The sequence below is a fragment of the Cavia porcellus genome, unplaced genomic scaffold (genome assembly GCF_034190915.1).
Source record: "Cavia porcellus strain 051 isolate PalLab524CR breed Dunkin Hartley unplaced genomic scaffold, mCavPor4.1 scaffold_10, whole genome shotgun sequence".
NCBI classification, from domain to species: domain Eukaryota; kingdom Metazoa; phylum Chordata; class Mammalia; order Rodentia; family Caviidae; genus Cavia; species Cavia porcellus.
Genome location: NW_026947493.1, coordinates 32,835,632 through 32,860,295, shown reverse-complemented (window position 1 = coordinate 32,860,295; position 24,664 = coordinate 32,835,632). Strand labels below are relative to the sequence as shown.

The following is a 24,664-nucleotide window of genomic DNA, read 5'->3' as shown; positions in this document are numbered from 1 at the left end:
AAGGAAGGCAGGTCAGTGACTCGTAGGTTGGCAGGAGGGGCAAAGCAGGGCGTGGTAGGATGGACGCACCTTGTACACGGTAGCAGTAGGCATCCCAGCGCTCCGAGAGGTTCTTTCGGGTGCCTAAGCTGACCACACCTACCTGACCATCACCACAGTCTGCTGCAGGGAACACAGCAGGATGGGCAGCAGAACCATTGGCCAGCCAGCCCACTAGGCAGAGGTGGAGGCCCAGCTGCAAAAGCAGGGATGCTGAGACCCATGGCCCAACTTGGGACCCCAAAGACTTGGCTGTGACTCCTGAGCTCGCATACCTGCTGGGCAGCAGAAAGCTGAGAGAATGAAGCAAGGACAGCTCCCTGGGCCCCACAGGCTGCCTCAGCCTCTGAGAAGTTCAGGCCATATTGGCCACTGGTGGCCTGGAGGTGGAAGACACCAGCCCACTTTTCTGCAGGAGAAAAGCGATGGTGGTCAGCTGGCCAGAAGGCAGAGAGAGAAAGCACCAGCCAGCAGCAAGCAGGGAACACACCCTGGAAGTGCAGGTCAGTGCACACTGCATCCGAATGGCAGGGTGACGGCCGGCCCAGACAGCGGTCCACAGGCGGCTCCGCTTCTTCTAGACACTGTAATCCATCACCCACGTAGCCTGCGTGGCATTTACAGCGCCGGGTGTTCTAGAGCAGGGAGATAGTGGGGTCCTTCAGAGACAAGGGCAGTGAGTTGGAGGGACTGCCCCGCCTTGGCTGTTAGCTCAAGCCCTCCTTACTGGGCCAGTGTACAGGCAGTCAGCGTGCTCGCTGCAGCCCCCACGATGGCTGTCCGCACAGGGGTTGCGGGGCCGGCAGCTCCAGCCATCGCCCTCATAGTTGGCCAGGCAGGCACACGTGACCACTGTGCCTACCTGGCTGCAGTTGGCATGTTCACTGCAGCCACCATGCCCATCCTGGCACAGGTCTGCCACTGGGACAGAAGAAGACAGTGGTTAAGGCAGGTGATAAGGGAACTGGAGGTGCCCCCCGTCCCTCCCTGTCACCTGCTCACCTGTGCACACACGGCCATCACCTTCATAGCCCAAGCCACACTCGCAGTGGTTGCCTGCACGGCACATGGCCTGGGATGCACAGGGTGGGGTACACACGGGCTGCAACTCTGCCCCCAGGCCCATCCCATATGACCAGGTCAGCAGCTGCGCTCCTGGTGTCCACCTGTCCTAGCCACCCTCAGGCCTCCCCACTGCGTGTACCCTTGGGGTAGTGTGCAAGTGTACGCTGCATGGGCACAAACCCCACGGACACTCACCCAGCTGCACCTCACAGTGTGGCCCAGTCCACCCTTCATCACAGAAGCAGGAACCAGAGCCCCCAAGGCCCTCATCACAGCGGCCATGTGGCATGCAGCGGCAGGCTGGAGAGAGGGACAGGCAGGAGGATAAAGGTGGGCACTTAAGCCAAGGGAATTGGGGCTAGGTGGGACAGGGCAGGGATAGCCCACCTTGGCATTGGGGTCCAAAGGCACCCGGGGCGCAGAGTTCACAGGCCATCCCAGCAAAACCCAAATGACATTTACATTGCCCACTGCCATTCATGCCATCCAGGCACACACCATGGTCATTACAGGGGCTGCTGGGGCCACCAGGACAAGCTGGGAGGCAGGGCAGGAGAAAGAGGTTGGGAAGGGCTCCCATCAGGACACTCACGCATGTAGCTCAGTCCTGGCATCTGCCCCCCAACCAGTGGCCGCTTCTTCAGGGAGCACCCATCCACGATGCTCCCACATTGCTGAGGACACCTCCATGCCAGGAGGCCCTGGAGAACTCCTAGGTGCTCCAGCATTTCCACAGCCTCCACACGCCCATCCCCCGTTGAGCATCCCCTCTAGTAAATCTGCTCATTGCCCAGACCTCCCCCACCCTGGATATCCTTTCTTAGGGACAAGGACCAGAGCTCTGTCCTTGGTAAACTGGGGGCTTGAGGAGTGGGTCGGGAGTCTGCAACCTCAGGATGCTCACCTTGGCACTCACTGCCATAGTGGCCAGGACAGCAGGTAGGCTTCCAGATGGTGGTGACACAGGAGCGCTGGCAACCCCTGTCCAAGCTCTGAGGCTGACCCCAGTAGCTGGGCCGCACCCATACACCACCAAGCATGAAGGGATGCAGTAGAGCGTTTGTCCAGAGCTTTGGGTAGCGCCAACAGGTCTCAGTGCTACCCTGGGCCAGGAAGAGTCAGGTCATAGGCAGCCTAAGTTTGGCAGTCCTTGGCCTCTGCCTTATCCTAGCTCACTTTAGGTGCCTTACCTCCTCCCGAGAGCCTTCAGGACAGGGTGGCTCCTGCCCACAGACGCTGCAGATCTTCTGGAAGGGGTAGAGGCCAACACCACAAGGTCAGGTGGGTGTAGACAGAACAGCTGCGCTTGGGCCCCAGCTCCGCCACCTCTGGCCTGTGGTCTCCCTTACCAGTCGCAGTGGTCGTGTCTCAAAGCGATCGCAGCGAGCACCAAGGCCAGGGGGCTCCAGCAGCTGGTCGATGCCATAGGCCAGGCCACCCTCAAAGGCCAGGTACCGTTGTACGATCCGGGCATCATCCTCACCCACCATGAGCTCACCCTGCAGACAGATGATGTGGAGCACATGGGAGTAGGAGGCCCTGCCGTCCCTCACTGCCCTCTCCTGAGTCCTCTCCCAGACTCACAGGCCTGCCACGGCTGCAGGAGAAGGAGATGGGAGTCCCATGCATCGTTCGGAGTAGGCCCAGGTTGGGCAGGTCGGATGCCAAGGCCTGAACAAATGGAGCCACAACTGGAGCCAGCAGGCAGGCTAAGGAGCAAGCAGTGGGGATCCCCCAAGCTCTGAGGTGTGCTCACCTCCATATTACGGATGACATGGCCACGGAGAATGGCTGCCAGCCTGTCACGGTGGTCCTCATGGTACAGCCAGGCCTGCCGATCAGGGGGCAGGGCCTGCAGGGCAGCATCCGTAGGCCACAGCATTGTGAGGGGCCGATGGGATGCATCTTGGAGCATGGGTAGGAGGCCGGCCATCTGGTGGTGGGTTGGAGCAGAGAGGCAGCAGTCAGGATGATTGCAGGGTGAGGGGCAGCAATGAGGGAAGAGGGTGCATTAGCCACACCCCTCACCCTCAGGGGATTCCTTCTACTCCACTCTGCACGCATGCGCGCGCACACACCCTGCCAGGGATGCATGAGACTGTAAATAGCACTGAACCCTGTGCAGCCTATTCTTCCTGGTAAGAAATTAACGATAATAATAAATTAGAATTCCTAGCAGTGTATCACATTAGAAGTTATCTAAGGGGCTCTGGGGGAAAGCTAAGAGTCATTTATTTTTGGGACTTTCCACCTAGTATTTTCAGACTGCAGTTGAGTGCAGGTAGCTGGAATTGCTCGAAGCAGATAAGGACCACTTCACGGGAGCACCCTTATGGAGAGGCATTGGCACACACACCCCCTGCACACTTGGGTCAGTGGGCTCGCCCTTAGAGATGTGGTCTGCACACTGCAGTGTGCACAGGCACCCTCATCTGCTAGAAGCTAAACACTGTGAGGCACACTTTGGGGCAGTACCTTCACCAGGTGGCTGAAGGTCTTGTAACCAAAGCTGTCTGCAGCGGTGGTGATGGTGAGGTTCTTCTGGGGAGAGACCATCGTGAGCAGCCAGGTCAGGCGGAAAGGGGAATCCAGGCCCCAGTCTGGACCATACCCTGTACCATACCCGGGGGACGGTGACAGCACCGGGCTCCCAGTATACTACGTCTGGTGGCAACAGGACTTGATCGATGAAGTGCAGGACCCCATTGACCGCCTCATGGTCGCTGCTCACCACCCGTGCGAAGTCGTTGATGTAAATACTGCCCTGGGGGTGGGGCGTGGAGCTGAATGGCGCTGATGGGGTGGGAGGAGCCGAAGAATGGGTGTGTCGGGGGTATGGTGGGGGCTGGAGGAGCAGCACCGGCTGCACCCACCGTCAGGTTCAGCACTGAGGGAGGAGCTAGGAGTGGGACGCGTGGCGAGGCTCGGGAAACAAGCATAGGGTGAGGTGCACGTGCCCCTGGGCTAGTCTGAGGATCTGAACCTGGACTGGGGCAAGGACCCGACGGGCTTCACTAGGGCGGGTGCAACTGCGCCCTGCTCACCTCCCTCTCGCTGAAGCGAAGCGAGTGCCCTGAGAGCGCCGTGGCGTACTCCTGCTCCAGCAGGTCCGGGCTCCACAGCCGCCGGCAGCCGACCACGTGGTAGCGGAATACCATCTGGCGATGTGCCCGAATCCGAGCCAGCTCTTCCTAAAGCGGCATCACAAAGGTAATGGGGCCTCCGATTGCTACCTCTGCCCGCAGGCGCCCACGACCAGTGTCAACCTCCCTCCCCAACCTTCCTCTATGGCAGCTTCGTACTTGCGACATGTTGGTCATCAGATCTGCCTGAGGCACGAAGATTGTGAAGGGCCCGTCACCCTTGAGCTCCCTGTATTCCTGAGAAGTGAGAAGCAATTCCGGCTCCATAGATCATCCCCAAAGACAAACTCAGAGCAGGTTCCCTACCACATGGGTAAGTAGGGAGATGGTGGGCCCAGGCTGGTTACTCACCAGCAGATGGAGGCTGAAGAATGAGGCATTCTTGTCCCGGAGGAGTTCCTGGGGAGCAAGGATCAGCTCAGATTTGGGGTGGCCCCATTCAGGGCCTGGCTCCTGTCCCAGCACCTGCACCTAAGGTCTGGTCAGGCCAGAGATGTGGAAAGGAAGGCTCAGGGAGTCTGAGTGGGGCTTATGTCAGGGTTATGTCATGTGTCACAGCTGAGTTAGGCTCAGGAAGAGTCAGGGGTGCAGGACCATGGTCAAGACCAGGATCAGGATCAAATCCTGGTCAGTGCCATGAAGCATAACCAGGATCAGGTCGGGGCAGACTGGAGCATCTTTACCAGGCCCACGCGAGTGCGGCAGGTGAAGCCGTCTCCCACTGTCCGGGCTGCATCACAGGTGCACGTTCTCTGGCCATCCCCTGTGCTTTTGCACACAGCATAAGGGCTGCAGCCTCCATTGTTCTGAGACAGGGACCGGAAGGGAGGCATCAGTGACTTCCAAGACCCTTCAGTCACATCCAGCCCTGGTGTGAAGTCATGAAGTGGCTGTCTGACCCTAAAGCTCCATTTCTATTATCAGGAACCAGACTGAGCTTGTGGGGAAGGTGGCCCGCCCTCCACAGGCCCTTAGGGTCCTCCCAGGGTAAGGAAGGTGCTCCCCACCACAGTCCCTTCTCCTGAAAAATGTGCTAGTGGGGGACCTGACCTTGGAGCAGGGGTCTAGAAGCTCACAGGTCCGGATCCCATCTCCACTGTAACCCTCATGGCAGCTGCAGGACACCTGTACCAAATCCCAATCAGTAGGGCTGCTGGGAGCCAAAAGCTGGCCAGTGCCCTAGACAAAAGGGTCACCTCCTCCCCAGGGCTGGTCTGAAAGAGGCCCCACCATACAGGACAACCCCAGTGTCCAGCCTGCCATGCTGACCTGCTGAGGGCCTGTGGGAATGCATTCAGCATGAATGTGGCAGCCTCCATTGTGGTTGAGACAGCTGTTAACCTCTGTGGGTACAGACACTGGGATGAGGGGGTGGCCATTGGTAGCCCCTCCATTCATCCATCTGTCTATACCATCAGGTGCTTATTCCCTCCCCTTTCTGGAACTCCAGTCTCCACACCTTGCTTTCCAACCCTAGCCTGCTTCAGACCACTGACACCAGACTTCTAGTCCTATAACCATCTGGGTTGGTGGGCCCAGCCTCACCTTGGCACAGCTCCCCGTCACCTGTGTAGCCATCCTGGCAGGTGCACGTTCGCTGCCCAGGAGCCACTTTGGTGCAGCTGGCATGGGGGGAGCAGCCTCCATGGCCGTGGGCACAGGGATCCACCTCTAGGGGTAAATCATTCCAAAGAGTTGTGAGAAGTGGAGGTGGGGCACGAGAGGAGGTCATGAGAGATGGTAAAAGGTCGGAGGGAGAGGTAGGACTCATTTGGACAGCAGAAGGGTCAGCCACCCCCTACATCTGAGAAAAGAGTCTAGGGCACCCAGAGGGCTGGACCTGAACAGTAGCTGCCATTGCCCGAATATCCCGCAGCACAGACACAGGCAGGGGCTCCAGCTGAGCTCTGCATGCAGCTAGGAGGGAAGTGGCAGTTCAGACTGTGCCTGCCACCCCCTGCCCTGTTCCCCAGTCCTCCCATTACTTGCCCATCTCCCCCCAAAGTTCATCTCACTTGGCATTGGGGTCACATTTCTCCTCACACTGAGGACCAGTGATTTCTGGGGACAGGAAGAAGGTTCTGGTCATTCACACTCAGGCACTGTCTCCCTTAGAATCACTCACCCCACGCCCTGGTGTTCTACTCACTCTGGTCACAGCGGAGACCCTGCCACCCCACGTTACAGACACAGCTTCCGTTCCCTCGCAGCCCCTCCTGGCAGAGTCCGTGGGCACAGTTGCACACTGAAAAGGGACGAGGAAGTGCAGGAATTATGCGGAGCCTGCATCCTGCCCCTCCCCCAAGGTGCCCGCCACCCTGCCCCTCCCGTCCTCACCTCCCGTGCAGTTGGGTCCATAGCGGCCCAGCTCGCACATCTCGCAGGCCGTCCCATGGAAGCCCTCATGGCAGCGGCACTCCCCGTTGCCCAGGAACCTGTCCTGGCACTGCCCGTGGCCTGAGCACACACCTCCCAGGCCCCTGGGGCATGGCTCACACAGTGTGCCAAAATAGCCAGGGCAGCAATCAGGCACCTGCAAAGACCTGGGAATTAGGGAAGGAAGAAAATGTTCCATGCAGGGCAGGATGGATGAGGGGGAGAAAAAGATGGGCCTCTCAGGGCCACAAACCCAGGATAGGCAGATAAGAGCGGAAAGCAGCTGAATGCCTTTTACCACCAACCCTGGCAGGGTGGGGGAACAAGCTCAAGACTGCAAGGGCAGTGCCTGATCCCAGGGCTGAGTCCTCCTTCCCTACTCTCTGGGGGAGGGGCAGAAGGGAAAACAGCGGCCCTCTGACTTTGGACATCTCTTCCCTTCCCTTCTTCAGACCATCCTTGCTTCGCTTGTGCTGCCCTGAAAATCTAGTCTGAGCTCCTCCTCTGTCGGCACCTGCTCCCTGGCCAAAACCTTGTGGGGGAGGGGCTCAGGGCAAACCTGGATCTTTTTGACACAGGTGTAGGAGCAGCCCCGGGAGATGGCAAGGCCTGCCCTGTACACGCAGCTCTTCCTGGGCGTGTCCTGGAACAGAACGACAGGAGGGTCAGCCAGCGGGCTGGGCAGGGATGAGGAGAATGAAGAGACACAAAGCACTGCAGGTGTCTAAGCTGGTAAGACAGACAGATGGGAGCAGGAGCCTCGGTGTAGGAGGGCCCAGAGAGACTGCTGTGGGAAGTGGACCTCATTGGTGAGTGGGGCTTCTTTCCCAGAACCCTAGCCACAGGGAAGTGGCTGCCCACGCACTCCAGTTCCCCAGGTACATGGCAGAGCCGGGCCCAGGGTGTGTATGGGCTGCTTGGGAGCCGAGGGCAGTGAAGCGGGGAAGGACACCTGCCTGTGCAGAACCCGGCCTCACCTGCAGCTGGTAGCCCTGAGTACAGCGGAATTTCCGGGAGCAGCTTACGCATTTCTCCTGGGAAGAAAACAGCACCAGGTGGTCCAGGTTGGGGGCCCCCAAACCCTCTGTGCTTCCTTCAGGGTGGCTGACTGAGGGCTCCCCATAGCCGGCCAGGTCAACTGGCAGCCACCCCCATCCCCACCACCCCTTCCCACCCCCTGCCTTCCCTCCCATTCCAGCCTCTCACCCGCTGGGCCTCCGTGTGGCTGAGCATGCAGCGGCTCCTACCCACAGTCAGGACCCCCGACAGGCCAAACAGCGAGTATCCAGGACCCTTCAGAAAGGGCCCTTCCAGGGGCATGTGGTTCACCTCAGGCTGGGAAAAGGGGGCCAGAAGTTGAATGCACCCACACCCCCAACCTCCAGCATTTAAGGAGCTGTAAAGGCAGGACACACCACAGGGCATAGGGGCGCTCCGAGGATGGGAGGCGGGTCTCACAGGAGCACAGGTTAGAGGCTCCTAGGCAGAGAAACTCCAAAAAGAGTCTTCCAGAGCAGGTCCCTGGGAAGGGGTTTCCACATGCCCATCTCTCAAACCTGGCCACTGTGGTTGTAGAAGACAAGCCAGTGGGTTGGACCCAGCATGGAGTTGCGGTGTCCCCCCTTCTGCAGGGCTTCCATGGAGAGCGCCTCCCCCAAGATCACGTGGTGTAGCACTGTGTCTGCATCCTGGGGGATGGGGGCTCAGCTCAGGGGGATCTGGGACTCCCAAGCCCTCTGGTCATCACTGCCTCGGCACAGGAGGTTCATTCTGTGTTTAGCCTCCGCCCCCAGAAACATGGACTCACCAGGCTGCTGCTGTTCCCTTGGGCCTCCAGAGATTGGTTTGTGGGCACAAAGATGGTATAGGCAGTGGCAGCCTCAAGCTGGGGCACCAGGCTGTGGTGCTAGGAACAGGGGTTAGAAATGGGCGTGGATTTTTTTTTTTTTTTTTTTTTTTGTCTTTTTCATTTTTATCGGTACTGGGGATCGAACTCACGTCCGCCTGCTTGCAAGACGGGTGCTTATGCTGCTGAGCTAAATCCTCAGCCCCTGGAATGGGCGTGTTAATCCCAGTCCTGACACCAGCTACCGGCCAGCCTTACCCAGACTGGGCAAGGTGCCTGCAAGCAGGCATTGGCTCTTGTTGTCCTGCTTTACCTGCAGTAGCTCCCTGAAGAGGCGGAAAGTGGGCACCTGACCCAGCCGCTCCAGAACCCCCTGCCCAACCTGCACGTCCCCTCGCAGAGGCAGCAAGACCTGGCATGGACGTGGACACAAGGGACTGTCATTGCCTGTTGGCCTGCCCAGGCAATGTCCGGCGTACACCCTCCTCCTGCAATACCTGGTTGATGATGTGTAGGACACCATTGGTGGCAAGGAGGTCAGCCACGTCCACACTGGCATTCTGCACCCAGACCCTCTGGAAGACAGCAAGCAGAGCAGTGTGGCCCAGCCTGGCTGGCAAAGCTCAGACTCAGGCTCTGCCAAGTAGGTTACACAGACATCTGCTAGGGTCCACAACGAGGAGGACAGGTAGATACGTGTAGACAGCCCCGGGGGGAAATCACTGCTGGCCCAAAGACATGGTCATCAGGACATAGCAACTGTGTTCTGAACTCGACTGAGGAGACCCCAACCTCATCCTCTGGGAACACTGGTCGGGGGGAGTCTCTAACCACTTGAGCTCCCTCCTATCCCCTGTCTGGTCCCTCCTCTGCCCAGAGTTCATCTCATACCCCACTGATGTTGCGAATCTCCCAGCGCATGGTAGGGTTCAGTGTGGCCACGTCCTGTCCACCTAGCCGGGCCAGGTCCTCCTCAGAGAGGGTACCCTGGAGAAAATGGGCCCTGAGGGACAACAGTTTAGGGGGGATAGAAGCAGATTACTGTAAGATACAGAGACCTTTGGGACTGGACACTTCACGCAACAGGTGGACACATGCCAGGAGAGGACCCAATTCTCTGCCTCTTTGGGGAGTGCCTGGGCCCCCAGGAGCTTCCCCCTCCCATGGCCTGGCCCGCTCACAGCTGCCCCACCTGACCAGGTATGGCAGCATCTTCGGCTGCAGCCAGAAGGATTTGTTCTCAGGGCTCAGCCTACGGATGGCAAAGTCAGAGGGCACCAGGGCTGTGACTCGGCTGTCAGCAGAAAGGGTGATGCCGGCACTCTAAACACCATGAACAGGGCAAGAGTGATAAGACAGCCTCCGGTTTTTGGCAATGTTAGATGACACCCCTGCTTCCAGAAAGGCCTGCTGGAGTTTGATCCCCCCACCCAAGGGTCCTACCCTGTCCTACCTTGAACCACTGGTAGAAGGTGGAGAAGTGAGCATTTGCCTCCAGTTCCTACAGGGAGGGGAAGAGCTAGTCCTGCAACTGAAGGCCAATCAGCGACCTGGGCACTACCACCTTTCCACCTGAGGTGCACAGGAGGACTCCTGCTCAAGCCCAGGGAAGAAAGGACAAGCTACCATTACTTACCCGGATGATGTCTCCATAGCAACTGAAACCATCGCCCCCAAAATGAGGGGGACATGTACAGACTCGCTGACCGCCCCCTACTGCCTTGCAGGTGGCCTGGTGGGGTGGAAGACAGACAGACATGGCCCTCCACTCAGCACCTATATGAATCAGCTATATGGCAAGCTGGACACTGGTCATCTGTTGTCTCTGTTCCCCTTTCCCATCCATCTCTGCTTTCCACCTGCCCAGCCACCGGTTCTCACTCCCCAACCCTGCTGACTTTCAGCAGCACCAGAGCATCTGACGTGCAAATTACAGGATTCACCCAGGTAGCCCTGTGCCTTTAGGAGCTTGAGCTAAGAGCAGGAGATAGCCAGGCCAGAGGGGCGACTTGGGGAAAGGGAGTGAGGTTCAGTGACAGCAAGGAATGGGGTGGGATGGGGCAGAGAGAGGAGGCTCGGCTGGCTCTTGCAGGACCTGTGGGGTTTTAGCCTGTGACAGGACAAGAGAGTGACATGGTTGGATTTGGGATTTAGAAAGGTCTCAAAGTTGTCAGGGGACACAGCCAGGCTGACCAGAGAGCCTCCCAGGGCTCACCCCACCCCTCTCACCAGGTCGTGGCAGCCTCCGTTGCCTGCCCTGCAGGGGTCAATAGGACTACACTGGTAGCCATCCCCGGCGAAGCCCAGCTTGCAGGTGCATCGGCTCTGGGGAGTCAGGGAGCAAAGGACCTCATCTCACCATGAACACCCAGTCCTTTCCTCCTCTACTCCTGGGCCCTCCTGGGGACTGTCCCCACCGAGCCTGGCCTGGACCCCACAGGACCTTCCCCATGCTTCCCTGGAGTTCTGTGTCCAGAAGCCCCCAGCTCCCAGGGTGAGACTAAGGAAATGAAGGCACTGGCAAGGAAGCATCTGTGGAGCCTTGGTGCCCACTATAGTCGGACCCCTGCCAGGGCACTCGGGCCCATGGCTGTGACAAATGGGTAGGGATCTGTTGAGGCCAGCTCAGGGATGGCAGGAGGGGCTTCATTTGCACCCCTGCCATGCTGTATAGCTCCTTTAGCCCCTTCCCTTCGGCTTGTCCACACACTGGCAAATGGGACATCTCAGCTTGCTCATTCAAAACTGCAGTTAGGAACTTTAAGATTCCTGATCCAGCCTTATGCCATGCAAGTTCTTATTGCCAGGATCCCATGGGCCAGGACCCCAAGGCCACCGTGCAATTGGGAGGACAGGGAGCCCTACAGGTCCTCGCTCATACCTAAGCCATGTGGAGGCTGACTGCAAAACAGCCAGGTTTGTCCTCCAATGCAGTAGACATTCTCACACCCGTCAAGACTCATGTCCACTAGGCCTGTAACCCTCCTGGGGAAGGCTCCAGGCCCTAAGAGACTGAATAGCACATGAGGCTGCAAAGTTCCAGAGCTACATTTCCGGGTCCCACAGGGATGGATCTCTTCCTACTTTGGTCGACAGTGTCTGAGTCAAGACCAGGGGCTGCCAGGGACCTGATGGCACATGAGCGCCCAGGAACCAATCCCAGAGAGCATGGCTGGCATCTGTACCTCAGCTCCCTGAGTCCAAGGTTGTGCTGGGATCAGGGCCTCGGTCACTACACTGTTACGCACCTGCCCCGGGCCCACATAGCTGCAGAGGGCATCTGCATGGCAGCCACCTCGAGTGTCCAGTCCACATTCATCAATGGGCACACAGACACGGCCGTCCCCGCTCCAGCCTCTGTGGCATGTGCAGTTGTGGTTGCCCAGGTCACCAGGGACACACTCAGCCTATGACAGCACAGATAAATGACTCAGGGATGCAGGGCCAAGGGCAGGGGTCTCGGGAGCCCCCTCCTCCTCCTGTTCAGAACATGAGGGAACTGACGTTCTCTGAGCAGCCACCACGGTCTGGCTGGGAGCAGGGGTGCCGGCGGGTGCAGGAGTAGCCATCGCCCTCGAAGTCATCTAGACAGACACACCTGGCATGGGCGGAAGGGGGATGCTGGACACCAAGCAAACCAGCACCAAGATTACTAAAGGGATGGAAGGAAGTCCGAGTCCTCACCTGGAGACCCCATCCTGGCTGATGCAGCGGGCGTGTGGGTGGCAGCGCTGAGCCAGCCCTGGGGGGCCACAGTCCCTCACTGTCTCGTTACAGAAGTGGCCACTGAAGCCAGGGGCACATGTGCCATGTTGACATACCCCTCCACTGCCCGGACGGTTGTCACACAGACCATGGACACAGCCACAGTCTGTAGGGAGAAGATGGGAGCAGAGAAACTGAGGCAGGAGGCAGTGCTAATTGGGAGCCAGGACTGGGTTAGCGGGGTGGTGGTGGGGCAGCCAGCCGAAATTTCACTTCAAGGTCACAAAATCATAGGTCAGCCCCGATTTGATGGACAAGCAGATGAAATGTGGCAGGGACATCTGCGTTTCCATTGCCCTGTTCCAGCTGCTCTGCTCCTGATGCCGCCCGTGGGAAGCTCTCCAATGTATCTGACCTAAATCCTGTTTGCTTTAGATTGAATTACAGTTGCCTTTCTGACATAGGTGAAGATGATTTCTGTTCCCTTCTGGGAATCCCAGGGTCCTAGACTGGGCCAGAGCCACTCACCTTCCTGGCAGTGGTCTCCATGCTTGTTTGGGTTGGAGCAGACGTGGCAGGCGATGCCTTTGTAGTCTGGGAAGCAGAGGCAGGCGCCACTGCCCCGGATCCCATCGCTGCACTGGAAAGTGGGCAGGAGACAGGGTCGGTCCTGGGAGGGGACTTAGCCCGTCCTGTTCCACAGTGCCAGCTCCTCGTTCCCTTGGGGCTTTGAGCTCCTGCTCCTCCAAGACCTTAACCTTCAGAATCACAGATGCTTCTCTTAAGCCTCAAAAAGGCACCTGGTCTGGCAGGTCCTGCATTCTCTAGGGAACCTAAGTCCTGCGTTCTCCCACTGCTGATGCAACAGTGGCCCTGATGTCACAAAATGGCAAAAACAGGAAAACGAACACTATTGACCAGTAACCCCTTAAAAAACAGAAGCAACAATCTATGAATTTAATTATTTCTAATTCAAATAATGAAAATTGGCCCACTGCCTTTGCCTACCTGCAAAGAACCCTAAGCCAGAAAGGCAGGCTCAGCTCTGACACATAGCCGGTCACTGCCAGCCCAGGGAGGGAGGAGGACTCACGTTGCCTTTGCCGTAGCAGGGGCTGGAGAATCCTCCGGGACACTGGGTGCAGTCAGGCCCAAAAAACCCTTTGCAACAGCCACGCTTCTGTAAGAGACAGGGCATGCGTGGGTCCAGGCCATGCCCGACCCTACCCAGGATACTTCTGCTCCTGGTTTGACTCCAGATGAGGTCCCTCGATGGCCCCTTTTCTGCCACAGAGATGCAGTGTGGCTCTAGGGAAGGCAGGCGACTTGGCCCAGCTCAGGGCCCCAGGAGAGAAGTGTGCGCCTCGGTTCCCCAGGGCACAGTACTTGCACCTTGCTCAGGCTCACCGTGATAGTCTGGTTGCAGTTGTGTGCACAGCCCTTCTTCAGCACGCTGAACCCGAGAGCACTGTGGGTGTAGACACACTCCTTGGGGAAGATGTCCTGTGCAGGCCATGTGGAGCTAGTCAAGAGGGAGGTCTTGAGCCATCCCTGGCTCCAACACGCCCACCTTCAGAGCCTCTGTGGAGCCCAGGCCTCCAGGTCTGGCCTGGCCTCCCACCCCCACGCTTCCCACTGTGACTTGGAGCAGAATCCAGTGGTTGGGATTCAGGGAGCCCTGGGGGCTGGGCTGAGGGATACTCACCAGCTTCACGCTGTTTGGGGGACACACACTGGTATTTAGGGCTTGACAGTCCACACAGGAGCCCTGGAAAGGGTGGGACAGGTGGGGCAGGGCAGGAATGAAGGGTGTAGAGTGAGCAACGGAGGTCATGGGGAGGGTGTCCCAAGCTGAGGGAAGGAAGACGGTGGAGGCCCGAGAGGGGGAGAATGTAGCATCTTGGGGAAAGCAGCAGGGTGGGCAGGGAGGTACGGAGTGAGTAGGGTGAGGGAAGGAGACCCTCAGGCCTCCTGGGCCGAGGAGAGGACCATGTGAGCAATCCCAAAGGGCGAATCGTCAGGCCCAAAGGCAGAGGGTACGAGCGGGTCTCTGGGAGTCCGCGGTGGGGTCTCAGTGTCACCATCAGCCCACCCACTGACTTGGTGCCTGCTGCAGTTTGAATGTGGTTTGTCTCTACCAGAACTTATGCTGAGTTCCCCAGTGTAAGAGTTCTGAGAGGAGGTGTTTACAGTTGTGGGGCTCCCCCGACACAGGAGGCGCTGAGGGTGAGCTGTGAGCTGCCCGCCTCGGCATCTTCCCTGGCCATGGACATACAAGACCCTCAGCGGAAGCCAAGCAGATGCCAGTGCTGTGCCCTGCCACTTTCAGAACCTTATTACAATAACCTCCTCCTCTGTGCACAACCCGGTCTGGGGTATTGTGGTGATGGGGAACATGGACTCAGACAGATGACGGTCTTGCTCCCGCTGCCATGGGAGTGAGTGGCTGGCCTCTGGAGGGGCTCACCATCACGATCTCGTGCTGCTCCTCATCACAGTGCTTAGGCAGGATGGGCAGGATGGTTGGGGGCAGCAGGACACCCTCCAGCATGTGAATGACACCGTTGGCAGCCAGCATGTCCACACGCCGCAGAGGGATGCCTTCAGGTCCCAGCAGGATGCGCCCCTGCATCACAGACCTTGTGTGCCAGCCTGGTCTCGCTGTGGTGGGGGTTAGCATCCCTGCACGGGCTGGGCTCAGCCCTTCTCCTCGGAGCCCTCCCACCCACTGGGCCCCAAGAGAGAAATTTGACTGATGGCTGCTTTACTTGGGGACAGCACAGTGTCCTGATCCCCACAGGTCCTGCAGCAGACAGGTCAGAAAGAGGCTGGGTGACTGTCTGGTCATCTCCAGCGCCACTGCTGGGCCCTTTATTTGGATACTCTGGGTCTCACCTCACCTCATTGGAGATATTCACAGCCAGGACCTGGTTTGCCATAGTGAGAATCCGCCTCTTGGCAATGAGCTTGTCAACAGTCATCTAGGATGAAGAAAGGGTGCCTTAAGTCTGAGCACTGAGCCGGGGTTTAGCTCAGCAGCACAAGTCCCTCCTTGGCAAGCGTGAGGTCATGAGTTCAATTCCTGGCACCAAAAGAAAGAAAGAAATGAACTGACTTCTTTATTGCCTGGTATAGTGGTGCATGCCTATAAACCCAGCACTTGGGAGGCTGAGGCAGGAGGATCGTTGCAAGTTCAAGACTACTCTGGGCTACAAAGTGAACTCAAGGCTGGCCTGAACTGCATAGTGAGACCTTGTCTCAAAAGGACAAGAAAAAAAAAAAAAAAAAAAAAAAAAACAAAGACTAGGCACTGGCCACAAGTTTCCCAGATGATCCAGTCACCCCCTAGGTCCCAGGATTTCCTCTATGCTATAGTGGGGGCCCTGGGCAGGCCGGACCCACAGCAGCACCCCCAGTGCATGGCTGTGGGGCCTCCCATCACAGCACCTCTCACCTGGCCACGGCTGAAGATGTGGTACCTCACCAGTTCCTGCAGTTTGGAGAGACCCTGGCAGGGGAAAGGTTTTGGTTCCTGGAGGCCCCACTGGGAATGGTAGAAGTCCTGGTGCCCCCACACCCGTAGGCCCTGCTCCCCACCAAGCTCACCTCCGTGAAAAGGTAGATCAGACGGCCGTCACGCAAGCTGTCCACAGCCTCATTGCTTGGCACAAAGACTGTGAAAGGCCCAGGCCCATCCAGGATGGAGGGTAGGCCACAGTTCTGCAGCAGGGAGAGGAAAGCTAGGGGACCCGTGGTCAGCCTCTGCCACCTTCAGCCCACAGAGAACTCCCACCAAGTGAGACAGAGACCACAGGATCAGGCTGAGCAGGCTATTCCAGAACCCCAGAACACCGCGAGGCCATCTAGGGCAATGAGCACTCCTGGCCAGGCCAGCTAGATCCCACCCCCAGCTCACCTCCAGAATGGTCTCAAACCGGCTGAAGGCCTCATTAGAGGAAAGGATCTGGGCAATGGTGTGCTGTTGAAAGGGACACATGTGAGACCTTCAGAGACAGGGTGAGTCTGCTCCAGATTGAGGGAAAAGCAACTTGGCTCCCTCCTGCCTGCCTGCCAGGAATAATTGCCACCTTCTCCTTGAGCTCTGCAGGTCTCAGAGGTCAGCTAGCAGCACACAGTGGGGAGAGAAGTGTGCTGGCTCACCTTAGGGTCCCCAGGGAGCCCAGGCAACACCTTGAGGTCCCCAGGGAGTGCAGGCGGAGGCTGCCACCGCAGAGCAGTGACCACATGGAAGACACCATTGGCAGCGATGTTGTTGGCCTTGAGGATAATGAATGTCTGCTGGGGCTGGTCCTTGTACTGGTAGGTGTACCTCTGAGAAGATGCAAGACCCCGTCTCTGTAGACCTCACGTGCCAACTCCCTGCTCCAAGTTTTCTTCCCACCTCCATGTTTTTGCCTGGGCTGCACCCTCTGCCTGTAGCTCCTATGGCCCCCAGGCTGCAGTCCCTGCCTTACCGTGCGGCTGAAGGTGACGGTTATTTCCTGGCCAGCCAGCGTCCACCACCTCTGTGTGCTTGGCAGCCCCCCATCCTCCAGGATGTGCTGTCCCGCGATGATGTGCTGTCGGCAGAGCTGCTGGGCCAGTGTCACCTGTGTGCCACAGGAGCGGACGGTCCTGTGAGCCACACCTCAGATCGCCACCCAGCACAGGAGGGCCCACACCTCCCAGCTCGTCCCCAGGGTCAGAGAGATCCTCTCTCAGGACCTGAAGACGGGCCCGCACCCAGGCAAAGTAGGGGGCCTCACGTTCATGTTTCGGGAGGAGATGGAGGAGATGGTAGATGGCACCAGCACTGTGAATGGGCCCGATGTGGTGACAATCTCCTGGCAGCCCTGCTCTGGAAGGCCAGGGAGAGAGCATCAGAATAGATTTGGGGAGAGCCTGGGGGAAGGGAGTGGGTCTGGGAAGACCTCAGGCACCCATCCCAGGTTAGGGGTTGGTGGGGGGCTTTGCATCTAGCTACAGGGGAAGTGGGGGCCTCGGGGCTGGGTTCCAGCTCCCACTTTCATGTATACCCTGCGACAGTTCATTCTTTGCTTCCGAGCTCTCAGCTAGAGAAAACAGGATCTCTGCAGACTGTGGCCCACCTTCTCCTGCACGAGTCAATGGCAGGCCCAGGGGACACTCACCTAGCATGGTGACAGTGACCTTTAGCCGTTGGAACAGCGTGCCCATCTCGTTGGCCTTCTGGACCTCATGGAGCAGGTGTCCATAGCAGGCGCGCCCATCCCCCACCTCGCCCGCCTTGCACTGACACCTGGGAGCCCGAGGAGGATAGGTCAGGGTAAGGACAGGGGCTTCTCCTGGCCTGCGAGGCCCCTGGACCTGCGTGTATGTGCTGCCCACCCCACCCTCTCTGCTCCACTCCTGTGCCCACCTGGTCCTCCCTTCGGGGGTCACTTGGCAAGTGGCTGACTTGTCACAGGAGTGGGGGAAGCAGTAGGCAAAGCAGCCCGCAGAGGCATTGTGGTTAGCGCTGACCAGGCCTGGTTGACACGAGCAAGTGGCCTGGCCAAGTTGTAGGGCAGGAGGGAAAGAGGCATCCATCTATGAGAACCTGGGAGAACTATTGGCATGCGCCTCCAGGAATGGGAGTGTCACCCGTGCCCCATCTCTCGCCATCCAACGGACTGGCTGTGGTTCCCAGAGGCCTGTGACTTGCCCAGGGTCCCACAGCCAGAGCCAGCAGGCAGACTGGGGGCAAGTCCCACCGAGCCCTTGGCTCACCTTGCCTGGCTTCTGGTATACACACACAGTAGAGTTGCGGGGGCAGCCACCAAAGTTGGCAGTGCATGGGTCGTAGGGCAGACACACTTTGCCGTCACCATGGTAGTTCTCGGGGCAGCGACACTGAGCATGTCCCTCAGGACTCACAGAGCAATGGGCGATCGAGGAACAAGGTGATGGGTGGCAGGGGTTAGGAGCTGCCAGCACAAAGAGAGCCTGCGTAAGTAGAGCACCGGCAGCCCGGTCTCCTTCACAGCTCCATCATGTGACCTGAAGCTGGGGTGTGTGTGGTGAGCCAGGCCCTGAAGGCTGGACCCCTACCCCGCTGTATCCCCTGAGGTAAAAGAGTGCCTTCCCAGGCTCAGCCCTCAGGTCACAGGCTCACCTACGCATCTGCTGTCCTTCAAGGTGTAGCCAGGCAGGCACCTGCAGGCAGGAGCCTCTGGGGAGCACTGGGAGTTTGGGGGGCAGTTCAGGTTCTGGCAGGCAGGCAGCTCTGAGGAGGCAGAAAGGAGAAGTGTGAGGGCCCGAGACCCCTGGTTAAAGGTCTTCTGCCAATGCTGTGGGATTCTGAGTCTCCAGACGGTGGCAGTCCCAGATGACAGCCCCATCCCCTGAGAGGCTACAGGTATAACTCCTGCAGAAACTCAGGCCTGTCCTTAAGCAGTCACCCTCCCTTGCCCTGGCCAGAGAACCCGCTGTCCCAGGCTGCCGCAGCAGCACACTCACCTTGGTTGCAGCGGGGGCCCGTGTACCCAGCAAAGCACAGACAGCTTCCGTTCCCCTGAGGCCCACTGCTGCACACCCCGTGCACACAGCTGCACTCTGGAAGGGACACGCAGGGTGGGTGAGACCTCAGCCATGGGCTTCCTGCCCTCTGCATTACAGGTATAACCCAGGAGTCCAGAGCCTGATGCAGGATGACATGGAGAGGTCCTGGGAGGAGCATGGCCCAGCCTGGGGCTGAGGGAGTGCTCCTGAAGGAGCCTCTGAGAGTGGCAAGGACCTGGCGCACGGGGTGAGGAAGCAAGGCACACTTCCCTGAAGGGGAACTGCAGGGCTGAGTGCTGGGGAGGAGAGGGGCAGGGAGGACCCAGCTGGCCTTACCAGATTGGCAGTCGGTCCCAAACCGGCGGGGGTCCTGGCATTCCTGGCAGGCTGAGCCCCTGAAGTTTTCCTGGGGGACATACCCAGTCAGTGTCAGCTCTCCTAGTGCCCCTGCCACAACCCTGTCCAGGCCTTACCTGGCACACACAGGTCCCGTTCCCAGCCATGCCATCCAGGCAGGTCCCGTGACCATTGCATGGGGTCTCAGCACCCCCGGGGCACTCTGTGGATGCCAAGAACTTAGCTCTGGCCCTTGAACTCTTCACTTCCCCTGCCCCTCCCCCTCCAGGGCACCTAGGGCTGGGAGGCTGAGCCAGGAAGGCTTTCAGAAGGTGGCCTTGAAATGAACAAACTGGAAGAACATAGGCAGCTCCCCAGGTGGGGGCCCAGAGCCAAGCCTAGGGAGCTGGTGTGGGGCTCTCATACCATAGCACTGGGAGCCCCAGTAGCCAGGACAGCAGGCCTTCTGTACCACATCCTTCCAGCACTCCATGCTGCAGCCATTCATGGACATCAGCGAGTCCCCTAGCTGCACCTCATAGCTGGGGACAGAGGGAACAGAAAGGGGAGGGCTCGCACCTGCAGCCCGCTCTACCTCCCCCACTGGGTTCCTGTTTCTTACACTACCTCTTCGTTCTCCGTGGCCCAGAGCTGAGCACAGGGCCTAGCACACAATCATTGCCCAGGTAACACTGTCTGCCCCTCTACCTCCCTGCAGGGCACAGAAACCCATGGGTGAGCCCTTTCCCCCATTCTGAGGTCCTGTACTTGCCACCCTACAGAATATTTCTGGAAGCAAGCAGGATGGGGTGGGATCTATACCGGCAGTTCTGGGATGCCCTGTCTGGGAAACGCTGAAGCAGCCAGCCCGAGGGACACATCCACTTCTTAACAGCGCACGAGGTACAGGGTGTGTGCGTGATGAACTTGGTCTTCACATCGCAGTGCTTGGACCGCACCTGGACCACAGGCGGGGTGCGAGTAAGGGGCCTGGGCCGGTATTCGGTCTTGCCTCTGCCCAAGACAGGCCTTGCACCGTTCCAGGCCTCAGTCTCCCATCTGCTCAGTGGGGATGCAAAGATGGGGAGGCCCCTGAGAAACACTGTCAGGAGCTGCAGATGCCACGGCATGGCCTCCTGTCTGCAGCCCAGAAGCCTGAGTCTGTACCTTGTGACCTCAGGAGAACTTGCTCCATGTTGTCTCTCAACCCACTCCAGGTAATGAAACCAAAGCACAGGCTGGTGGCCTTTGCACAAAGTCACTCAGGGATGGAGTGGGAATCAGGGATTGGAATTTGGATTCCCAGCCTAATGTTCCTCTTTGTCTTTCATTTAAAAAGAAATATATCACAGCTGACCCCGCTTGGAATATAGTAGCCCCAGGATATTTTTCCTTGATACTGAGGGTCAAACTCAGGACCTTTGTGCTTGCTTCGCTGCTGAGCTAAATCCCTGGCTCAGTGACCTCACTCTTACCTCTTTTTTTTCTTTCTTTTTCTATTTATCCGATACCGGGGATCGAACTCACAACTGCCTGCTTGCAAGGCAGGTGCTTATGCCGCTGAACTAAATCCCCAGCCCCTAGTGACCTCACTCTTAAGTCATGGCTACTGTACTAGGGAGGAGGACCCAAGCTTTTGGCTGTCACGGTGGGTGCTGAATGGGCTCTGCTCCCCTGCTCTACTGCATGGACCCATGGGCTCTCTCCACTTAGTCCAGAGACTAAGAGCTGTGGATCTAAGAGATGGGCAGCAGTATGCAAGGGATCTGATCCATGTCTGTTTGGGCCTGCAGCATGGTCACCAAGCCCTGACATAGGCAGGGACCCATCCACATGACGGTGGCAACACAAGCTGCCAAGGGACTTGGGAGGACAGAATAGGGGGCTTCCCAGAGCAGGTGACGATTGACTTAGGATCTCAAGGTTGCACAGTAGTCAGTCACAGGCACAAAGGCAAAGGCTGGAAGCGGGAAGGAGCTTGTGCCCACATGTGACAGGCAGAGTGGTCTGAGCAGAGGTCAGAGTAGGGCTGGTGGCCAGGCTACCAGCAGCTTCATAAACCCGGGTGAGTGGTCCCTGGTATGGTGGTGCATGCCTGTAATCCAGCACTCGAAGGCTAAGGCAGAAAGATTGCTACAAAGTTGAGGCCACCTTGGGCTGCAGAGTGAGTTCAAGGCCAGCCTGAACTGCATAGGCAGACCCTGTCTCAAAAAGACAAACAAACAAAACCCCAAAACCCCCACCTGAGTGAGACCAGGTTAGGGGCAGGCCCAGAACTTGGTTTATGCTTTAAACCATCAGCCAAGGAAGCAGGGTGAGATGGGGCAGGGGAGGAGGGCACCTCACCACCTGAAGGTGCCTAGGCTGAGGTGGGCCATAGAATGAGTTTGGGGGTGGGAGATGTGGAAAGGTCTTGCCTAGCCCTGTGTGCCCCTTATCTTTTTAGCCGCTTTTTTTTTTTTTTTTTTTTTGTCTTTTTTGAGATGGGGGTCGCACTATGCAGTTCAGGCTGGCCTTGAGCTCACTTTGTAGTCCAGGTTGGTCTCAAACTCACAAGGATCCTCCTGCCTCAGCCTCCCGAGTGCTGGGATTACAGGCGTGAGCCACCACGCCCGGCTTTGCCACTGCTTTTAAAACACTGCTTTTAGGGCTCCCTTTATGGGGACAAAATGTCAGAAAGCTACAGAGCAGAACTTACCCTGGAGGGGAGAACCTAAACTCCTGGCTGTGAGCAAAAGGGGCAGAAGGAAGGCGTGTTTGATAAGTGTGTTTGGAGCATGGCTTGAAGGAGCCAAGCTGTTTCCCTCTTGAAAAATGCTGAACACACTGTAGTCCAAAAGAAGTGAGCCCAGAATTTCCGTCTTGGAACAAATTACAGATGTGCGGCTCTCAAAGCTGAAGAAAAGGAGAAACAGTGCTTTCTTCCATGAGCATGCTTGTCCCAGGACCTCTCCACTGCTGTGATTTGGCCTTTTCTGCACATGCCTCTGCGGTCTACAAAAGGGAAGTTGCTGGGAGCCGCGCAGTGGCCTGCTGAGGGGCTGGATTATTGTGGTCTCAAACTCACCCTAAGGCTCATCTTTGGTGAGCCAGGGAGCTACTAGAAAATTGAGTAGCTCCAGGGCCAAGTAGTTTCTGGTTCAGGGTAAAGCCTTGGTGGGCTCCCCGCAAAGCCACCTGAGAGACCTGGGTTGTAATGGCTGGGGACCAGCACTGGAGGGAATGCTTGTCAGGCCTGGCTCAGGGTGGAGAGGAGTGCGCTGATTCTTCTTAGGGCCAGCAAGGGCCGGGTGATGAATTGGGCCAGGGGCTGGGAGGAAGCAGGAGCTTTGTCTGTGTGTGTGAAGTGGTGATGGATGGATAAGCCTGCTGCCAACTCTCTGGGGACCACACCCAAAGCTGGCACCCAGGCCTCTGTCCACCCAGTCACCTGGAAGCAGCAGCAGTGGCTGGAGTCCAAGTGCTGCTGTTGGTGTTGCCAGGTAGACAGAGGCTGGAGCACAACCAGAGTGCTGAATCAGATTCCCTTCTTCCTGGGCACCTCAGGGCCCTCCCAAGCCAGAGCCACGGAGCGTACCCCTGCCCCCACCTCCCATCCGCATTTCAGAGCCCACTGGGCTGTCTGCTCTCACAGAGATCCTGCTGGGGACGCTGAAGAGACAATAAAATAGGAAGCCTGTGTGGGGGAGAAGGGAGAAGAAATTTCCTCAAGCTGGGACCAGGCTTCTAGAGACTTTCTGGGGCTGACAGCCCAGCACCCAACCCCCTTCCAAGAGGAAGGGATCCCAAGCTGCCTTCCTTTCCTTGGGTCAGAGCAGGAAAGGCCAGGGCTGTTCCCGGCGAAGCTGCAAGGCACTGGTCCTAGCCATCCTCAGGGTTCTCATGCTACTCAGGCTACCAGGAGGGTTGAGTGACTGAAGGTGGCATGGCTGCATCCCACGGATCCACAGGGTCCCCAGACCTTCTTTTCCAGTCCCAGAATGGACCAAGTGGTGCCCAAGCTACCAGTCTGTGGCTAGGCAAGGAGCTGAACCGACTCGGTCTCCATTGCTAGCGTGTGGTGCAGCAGGAGTCCTGTGCTGTCGCTGGAGTGTGCACAGGTACAACCAGCGCGGCAGTCAGTACGGGGTCCCTCAAAACTAACACTAGGGAGTCCAGTCAGCCCGGCTCTTCCCCTTCTGGGTTATAAAGGCATGTTACAGGGATACATGCAGGCCCATGTTTACGGCAGAACAATTCTAAGCTAAATCTTGCTTCTGTGTCCATTGCAGATGAATGGCTAAGGCAGGCATGCTATTTACACAGAATGGACTACTTTGCCATAAAAGGTATGAAGGCAAATGAATGTGTCTAGAGACCATAATGCTAAGTGAAGGGAATCAGACACATAAGCTTAAATATTACATGGCTTTTCTTATATGAAAAATACAATATACAAATAAAAAATAATAGAAAAGACAATAGAAAAAAGAGGAGAAAATGTTATTGTAATTCACCACAGCCACTGTATCTAAAGTGGACTTTGATTTAGCAGAATTGTCTTGTTTTATATATTTTTGCCTATTAGTTTGGATATTAATCTGTTTTTAATGACAATTAACTTGATAAAGACATAAATCTGACACAAAAAAAGAAAAAGAAAAACCATTTTTTAAATGGAGGTGGAGGGGAAGGGGCAAAAGAAGAACCAAGCTGTGTTATATCACGCAAACGCGATCTTGGCCTCACAGGGCACGTTCCCTTGCTCGGTAGCAGGTCTCAGCTGGGGGATTGTGTCTCCATATTCACTCGGGGTGCAAGGGTCTACCCAAAGCTTGAACAAAAGCCATGTCCCTACCAAGGGAAGCTGCACATGTGGCTTCATCTGCCACCAGCATGCCCTTGTGGGGACTCGAAGGGAAAGGTCTGGAGCAGGCTCCAGCGAGGGAATAGCTGGCCTCTCTCACCCTTGGGCCTTGGCTGCCTCACTGGAAGAACAAGACAGGCTGCCCAGAGGCTGTGAGGATACAGACGGCTTGGCCTGTGGCTTGGTAAGCAGCAGCTTGGCAGCTGGAAATCATTATCTTGGGCTGTCCCCAGCAGCTCTTCCATCTCCAGGCAGACAAACCCAGGGTCCACATGAGTCTGGACAGGCAGACAGGCCTGGTTCTGTGTCCCTCCTCTCACAGGCTGGGAAGCCCAGGACAGCCGCTCATACCGTATGGCTGGCTGGGCCAGGCCTGGTTACCGGACGGCAGGCAGGCTGACACTTTCGTACCTGCGCCCTATTGACAGTGCTTAACTCCTGCAAGTGGGCACACCAGCCCAGTTATCTGGGTCTGCACACCTCAGGCAGGCACTGGTGGCTCCTTATCTCCCCACACCCATGCTCCCTCTCCCCACTCCCACCCTCTGGGCTCACACTCACCTTCTGTCCCCTGGTAAAGCTGGAGCCTGACAGCCAGAAGACCAGGAAGCAGAGCAGGAGGCGGCCCCAGGGCTCTGCCATGGCTGGCTGTGGCTGGTGAGCTCACTGTCCAGGACAGAAGTCAGAAGTGGCTATAGCAGTCGCTCGGCAGTGAACTCTTGAGATGCAGGCACAGCACAGGCAAGCAGGACAGGGCGGGCAGTTGCCTTTAAAAGCTGCCCCCTCCGA

General features: G+C 57.6%; 1 protein-coding gene across 5 annotated transcripts in view; it reads right to left on the bottom strand.

Moving 5' to 3' along the window:
* The window catches only part of Stab1 (stabilin 1), a 26,076-nt gene extending 1,412 nt beyond the window's left edge, over positions 1–24,664 (bottom strand). The window contains exons 1-62 of one of the 5 annotated variants that reach the window (XM_013143884.3): positions 24,437–24,652; positions 19,852–19,988; positions 19,456–19,571; positions 19,167–19,252; positions 19,030–19,099; positions 18,652–18,747; positions 18,308–18,418; positions 17,923–18,119; positions 17,573–17,703; positions 17,325–17,452; positions 16,941–17,032; positions 16,650–16,784; positions 16,336–16,506; positions 16,091–16,153; positions 15,781–15,894; positions 15,629–15,682; positions 15,075–15,155; positions 14,642–14,800; positions 13,880–13,942; positions 13,582–13,677; positions 13,268–13,354; positions 12,703–12,814; positions 12,154–12,340; positions 11,974–12,067; positions 11,718–11,876; positions 10,699–10,794; positions 10,106–10,201; positions 9,923–9,970; positions 9,662–9,792; positions 9,361–9,472; positions 8,967–9,044; positions 8,783–8,881; positions 8,431–8,529; positions 8,180–8,311; positions 7,830–7,958; positions 7,601–7,657; positions 7,183–7,266; positions 6,585–6,780; positions 6,397–6,492; positions 6,263–6,308; positions 6,088–6,164; positions 5,793–5,918; positions 5,517–5,590; positions 5,298–5,372; positions 4,931–5,053; positions 4,599–4,646; positions 4,407–4,484; positions 4,149–4,295; positions 3,728–3,868; positions 3,580–3,642; positions 2,861–3,037; positions 2,689–2,775; positions 2,454–2,603; positions 2,295–2,351; positions 2,009–2,207; positions 1,492–1,641; positions 1,300–1,404; positions 1,042–1,149; positions 767–960; positions 530–674; positions 315–448; positions 70–235 (exon numbers count right to left, since the gene is read on the bottom strand). In XM_013143884.3, the coding sequence (XP_012999338.1) occupies positions 70–235; positions 315–448; positions 530–674; positions 767–960; positions 1,042–1,149; positions 1,300–1,404; positions 1,492–1,641; positions 2,009–2,207; positions 2,295–2,351; positions 2,454–2,603; positions 2,689–2,775; positions 2,861–3,037; positions 3,580–3,642; positions 3,728–3,868; positions 4,149–4,295; positions 4,407–4,484; positions 4,599–4,646; positions 4,931–5,053; positions 5,298–5,372; positions 5,517–5,590; positions 5,793–5,918; positions 6,088–6,164; positions 6,263–6,308; positions 6,397–6,492; positions 6,585–6,780; positions 7,183–7,266; positions 7,601–7,657; positions 7,830–7,958; positions 8,180–8,311; positions 8,431–8,529; positions 8,783–8,881; positions 8,967–9,044; positions 9,361–9,472; positions 9,662–9,792; positions 9,923–9,970; positions 10,106–10,201; positions 10,699–10,794; positions 11,718–11,876; positions 11,974–12,067; positions 12,154–12,340; positions 12,703–12,814; positions 13,268–13,354; positions 13,582–13,677; positions 13,880–13,942; positions 14,642–14,800; positions 15,075–15,155; positions 15,629–15,682; positions 15,781–15,894; positions 16,091–16,153; positions 16,336–16,506; positions 16,650–16,784; positions 16,941–17,032; positions 17,325–17,452; positions 17,573–17,703; positions 17,923–18,119; positions 18,308–18,418; positions 18,652–18,747; positions 19,030–19,099; positions 19,167–19,252; positions 19,456–19,571; positions 19,852–19,988; positions 24,437–24,517 (6,943 nt within the window). In that variant the 5' untranslated portion in view covers positions 24,518–24,652. Of the gene's footprint in view, positions 1–69; positions 236–314; positions 449–529; positions 675–766; positions 961–1,041; positions 1,150–1,299; positions 1,405–1,491; positions 1,642–2,008; positions 2,208–2,294; positions 2,352–2,453; positions 2,604–2,688; positions 2,776–2,860; positions 3,038–3,579; positions 3,646–3,727; positions 3,869–4,148; positions 4,296–4,406; positions 4,485–4,598; positions 4,647–4,930; positions 5,054–5,297; positions 5,373–5,516; positions 5,591–5,792; positions 5,919–6,087; positions 6,165–6,262; positions 6,309–6,396; positions 6,493–6,584; positions 6,781–7,182; positions 7,267–7,600; positions 7,658–7,829; positions 7,959–8,179; positions 8,312–8,430; positions 8,530–8,782; positions 8,882–8,966; positions 9,045–9,360; positions 9,473–9,661; positions 9,793–9,922; positions 9,971–10,105; positions 10,202–10,698; positions 10,795–11,717; positions 11,877–11,973; positions 12,068–12,153; positions 12,341–12,702; positions 12,815–13,267; positions 13,355–13,581; positions 13,678–13,879; positions 13,943–14,641; positions 14,801–15,074; positions 15,156–15,628; positions 15,683–15,780; positions 15,895–16,090; positions 16,154–16,335; positions 16,507–16,649; positions 16,785–16,940; positions 17,033–17,324; positions 17,453–17,572; positions 17,704–17,922; positions 18,120–18,307; positions 18,419–18,651; positions 18,748–19,029; positions 19,100–19,166; positions 19,253–19,455; positions 19,572–19,851; positions 19,989–24,436 lie in introns of those variants that run through there. The other 4 variants (XM_013143883.3, XM_063257207.1, XM_063257206.1 and 1 more) reach the window with 4 other exon arrangements.